General features: G+C 50.6%; 1 protein-coding gene across 1 annotated transcript; it reads right to left on the reverse strand.

Annotated features, from left to right (window-relative positions):
- Window positions 1-908: 908 nt before the first annotated feature.
- SLC25A41 (solute carrier family 25 member 41) lies at window positions 909-4,330 on the reverse strand. The gene is made up of 7 exons (XM_036739654.1): window positions 3,953-4,330; window positions 3,418-3,573; window positions 3,074-3,226; window positions 2,397-2,504; window positions 1,836-2,003; window positions 1,491-1,638; window positions 909-1,087 (listed from the first exon to the last, which is right to left on the reverse strand). The coding sequence occupies exons 1-7, from the start codon at window positions 4,022-4,024 to the stop codon at window positions 909-911; spliced, it is 984 nt and encodes a 327-aa protein (XP_036595549.1). The 5' UTR covers window positions 4,025-4,330.
- Window positions 4,331-4,755: the final 425 nt, after the last annotated feature.

Consider the following 4,755-nt stretch of genomic DNA (forward strand, 5'->3'; position numbering starts at 1 on the left):
CATATAAGTCTTTCTAGGTTTTTCTGAAGTCGGCCTACTCATCATTTCTTATAGCACAATAGTATTCCATCACATTCATACCATATACCATGACACTGGGCTAATCTTACTGCAGCTTTATTGCAAGTTTTCTTGATGACATCTTAGTGCCCACACATATTGAACTTGTATCCCCAGAAATCCCCAGTTCCTTCTTAATGAATTGCTCTTTAGCCATACCTTCTCCACCTAATACTTGTAAAGTTGATTTTTTTGAATTTCTAAACCACAATTCAGAACCGTATCACTGCTTTGCATGGATTAGGTTTAATTTTATGGGCTTTTTAAAAACTGCCACAGCTCTGATTTAGGGTGCGAGGGCCTGTTCTGCCCAGCTCCTGGTCTGGTTGGTCCTGTCTCTGAACACACGGGCTCAACTACCCTCCACTACCAGCTCCGTGCACAATAGACCTTACTCAGCAACCATCCAGGCTGTCCTGAGCTGGAGCCCTGCTTCGCTCTGCTATTTTGTGGGTCCTTCAGTTCTAGAATTTGTTCAGAGCCATTTTTTATACCTTTTTGGAGGGACCTGGTAGGGAGTTCACTCAAGTCCCTGCTTTCCAGCCGCCATCTTGGCTCCTTTATGACCCCTTTTTCTGTCTTCTCCAAAAACCTGAATCTGGGCCTGGGGAAACTCCATCCAGCCCCCTGGGAAGACTTGGAAAATGGGCCTCATTCTAGAGTCCTTCCTGCCTTTCCTGCTCCAGGGCTAAGAGCATTGGAAAGGCCTCTGATCTGAGCTGAAGTGCCTAGCATGTCCTTGGCCTGACTCTGACAGGCTCCCTGGGTGGGGTACCTGAACCTTTAAATCCTCTCCAGCCCCTGCTGGGGGCTCTCTGGTACTGTAACCCTCCAGAAAAGAGGGAAGCCTACTTAACTACCCCCAGAGCATTCTTCATGGCTTCATACACCATATAGCTGATGCCCACTGCTGGCAGCACCTTCAGGAGGGTGGGAGTCACCCCCCGGTACAGACCAGCCATGCCCTGCTGGGCTAGGATCTTCGCAAAGACACCTCGCATGGTGGGATTTGAGCCCTTCACAGTGTCTGTGAAAGTATAGGAGAAGGGATAGCATCAGTATCAGAGCAAGAAAGCCAAGTACAGTCAGGGGCCCCTTCTCTGTCTCCCACCAAGGGAACAAGTGCAAATGGGGTTTGATTAGCAGGGCCCCAAGACATGGCCAATCTGCAGCAAGGGGGAAATGAAAGCAATCTCATCTCTACTCTCAAGCGTTTCCTGTCTGTGACCTAGTTTGGAAGTCCAATAGGCTTCTAGCCATCCCTTCCACAATTCTGTTATCTTGGACCCCCAGCTTCCTTCTGACATTGGAGGGATCTCAAATCCCTTTCTACAACACAGATGTGTTGGGCCTCTGGTACAAAATGGAATTTTGAAAAAGTGGATATTTTAATGGTGGGGAGCTAGAGATTAAAGTAGAGAGTGTCTTACCTTGAGCCTGCATCCTCGTCCGCACCAGTGTCAGGGGGTAGCTGGCCATCTGGCCACAGGTGCTGGACAGTGTGATGGACAACAGGCCAACGGTCCCACTGGGATTGTTTGACTCAAACCCTAAGTTGACCCAGACCCATTTGAGTGACTATAAGGAGGGGAAAAAGTAGAGGGGGGCGGTGTTGGGCCAAAAGATTTCTGTGTCCTTGAGAGCTCCCCTGCTTTCTAAGCCCTTCCCCTTGCCCTCAAGGAACCCCCATCCCTTCACTGAGACCCCACTCCCTCAGTGATCCTCTGTCGCATCACTGGGAGACCCAGCGCAGCCCATGCCCTAGGGTCCCTGACCTCATAGATGGCCAAGTCGGTGCAGGCATAGGGCAAAATGCCCAGCATGTTGGGCAAATAGCCCCGATAGAAGGCTCGGGCTCCCTCGTGCCTTAGGATCTGGTGTGCACAGTCCAGCAGCCCTTTGTACTGGCCCGTCCTCCGGAGCATCAGCCGGGTCTTCAGCACCTGCAGTTGGAGTCAAAGGATCTGGGTGTGAATTCATGCTCTGCACTTACCAGCTGTGCTCTTCTGGGTGAGTGCCTTCATCTTGCTGACCCTCAGTTTCCTCATCTGCAAAATATTCAGGTTGGACTAGACAGTTTCTAACATTTCTTCCAGCTCTAAGTCTCATGATTCTATGAGGTGCCTGGGCCTGGAGAATGTCCTGGAGGAACAGGAGGGGTTGGACATGGGACCTGGAAGGAATTGGACATCTTTGCTCCAGCCTTGTCAGGTGAAGCCCCAGAGAAATTGGCCTGGTCTGAAAGGCTCTGTGGGGAATGGGGGCCAGGCATTCTGTCCCGCAGCTAGTCCCATCCTGCCTAATTTGATAGAGTCAGTCATGGATTAGGAGCTCACCTCCATGGGGTTGATGAGTGTTTGGGAGATGGCCACTGCCAGGGAGCTAGCCAGGATTTTTTCCTGGAAGGGTTGTGGGGTTTTCTGGCTGCACAACAAAGCCTTACTCTGTGGAAAGTGAAGTGACAGGGGAAGAGGTGGAAAGGGAAGAGCCAACAGTTCTGTCCCTACCCTCAAACCTTCTCCCAATTCCTTCCCAGAGTCCCCTCCCCCAAATTCTTTTCCTGACCTCCCAAACCCTCAGGGCCATCCCTGTAACCTCTTGCTCCTTTAATCCCCCCAAAAGGCTGGACAGAAGAAATGGTAGAAGGGCACCTCAGGTGAAATGAACATGTTGTGGGTACTATTGGACAGGGGATGATAAAAAGGGTGAGCACTCGGAGGGCTGTTAGAAAGAGGGGTGTAGGACGAGGTTCAGAGTCACAGTCGGGGTTGAGTAAAGGATAGTACACACATGAGGTTGAGGGTGAGTGACTGGGCCTGGATCAGAAACAAGGTGAGAGTTAGGATAAAAATAAGATTGGGAGTGACGGTCAGAAGTTGGGTCAGGTGCAGATCTGGGGTCTAGAACAGGTGAAAGTGTAGTTCAGGGTCTGTGTAAGAGGATGGGCCCAGGTCAGGGTCAGAGTCCAGCTCTTGAGAGGGGATGTGGGTATAGCCTCAGTCTCTCCTCCCACCTGCTCAAAGACGGAGAACTTGATGGCATACTCGGGGACAATCTTGAGCACATTGACGCCATTTCCCCGCCACAGGGAGCTGATTCCACCTTCTTGGATCATGCTCCGCATGCCCCCCAGCAAATTCATGATATTTGTTTTGGAGGCATAGACCTGAGCACACAGGGAGAGAATGTCCCCATCCCTGTGCTCAGTCCCTGGCCCATCCCCATCCCTAATCAGTTCTCATGCCCACCCTTCATCACCCATCCCATCCACATTACTATGCTGCCCTCATCCCTGTTCTCCAGCCTTGCCCCCAGATCAGTTCCCTGTATGTATCCCTGGCCTATGCCTGTCTGTACCTGCATGAAGACTTTAGCCCTGTCCAGCGGGGCTGTCCCAGTTCGTGACACAGCACCGGCCACAGCCCCTGAGACCAGGAACTTCCACCAGACTGCTTTGTTGGTCTCCTGCAACACTTCTGCCGGGACCATCAGCTGTTCACCAGTGTCCAGCACCTGGTTGGACCAAGTGCCAGGGTCTCCATAAACCGGATCGATACCCCAACCCAGAAAAATCTGTCCCCTGGACTTTAATCACTGGGGATGAGAGGACCTTGATTGGTTATCTCCTCAGTGATGGCCTCTTCTAGGATGCATTTTTGGATTGAGATGTAAAGCTGGGCCCTGGCCCCTGCTCTGCCATCATCTCCCAAGCTCTATACCATCCCATGAGTCTTTGTTTTCCCCATGGGACCTAGCCAGGCAGCTAGACACTGTTTGTCCCTAGAAGATGTCTACAGAGAAGGCATGGGCAATGTGACCTTTGCCCCCACTCCCACCTCAGGAATGGGTGGCCTTGGAGATCCCCCATCTGAACGCGGCCCTGTGAGTTCACCTGCTGTTTCTCCTGGTGGTGGTAGCCAAAGTTCTGGATGTAAGAGTTAGGAGTCCTGTCATGGGAGTCCATGATGTCGGGGAGAGGAGGGGGAGGAGAGGATTGGGACAGTAGGTTTCCTTCCAAGGCTTTAGTTTGCTGCCGTTTGGCTACTCTGAAGCACAGGAAATGAGGGACCCCCAGGAACCTTGGCCCTTTCCCTGGGGAGGAGGCATGATGTCACAGACTCATTGATGAAGTCATCAGGTACTGCTACCCTGGGGACTGGTATGACATCAAACTTGGGGGAGTGAAATTTCCCAAAGTTACAGACCTACAGAGTGTTTGAGGTGGGAAGACTCTTAGAAAAAAAGTCAGTCCAACTTCACTATTATTTTTATTAATAAAATTTAATAATCCTATCAATAAATTATATATATATATATACACCCACACACACATATTGCAGGGGGGAAGGCAGGGCAATTGGGGTTAAGTGACTTGCCCAAGGTCACCCAGCTAGTAAGTGGGTCAAGTGTCTGAGGCTGGCTTTGAACTCAGGTCCTCCTGATTTCAGGCCTGGTGCTCTTCTCACTGTGCCACCTAGCTGCCCCTCCTATCAATAAGTTATATTACTAAAATTCTATATGCCTCTTTGGGCTGGCCCAGATGATCATAAATGTTTTTCCTTTCCCTTCAAAATGGGTCATACATGGTTGATAATAGTTCAGGTTTAGTACTTTAAGATTTACAAAGCACTTTCCTCATGATAACCCTGTGAGGCAGGTGCTGCAGGCACTAGTATTCCCATTCCACAGAAGAAG

The sequence above is a fragment of the Trichosurus vulpecula genome, chromosome 1 (genome assembly GCF_011100635.1).
Source record: "Trichosurus vulpecula isolate mTriVul1 chromosome 1, mTriVul1.pri, whole genome shotgun sequence".
In the NCBI taxonomy this organism is placed as follows: Eukaryota; Metazoa; Chordata; class Mammalia; order Diprotodontia; family Phalangeridae; genus Trichosurus; species Trichosurus vulpecula.

Bases quoted from the DNA above. Each gene is read 5' to 3' on its own strand.
- SLC25A41 (XM_036739654.1), bottom strand. From the start codon at position 4,024: ATGGACTCCCATGACAGGACTCCTAACTCTTACATCCAGAACTTTGGC. The intron at 2,505-3,073 runs GTGGGAGGAGAG...CACTTTCCACAG, and splicing joins AGTTCTCCGTCTTTGAGCAG to AGTAAGGCTTTGTTGTGCAG. The intron at 1,088-1,490 runs GTAAGACACTCT...ATACTTTCACAG, and splicing joins GACGAGGATGCAGGCTCAAG to ACACTGTGAAGGGCTCAAAT.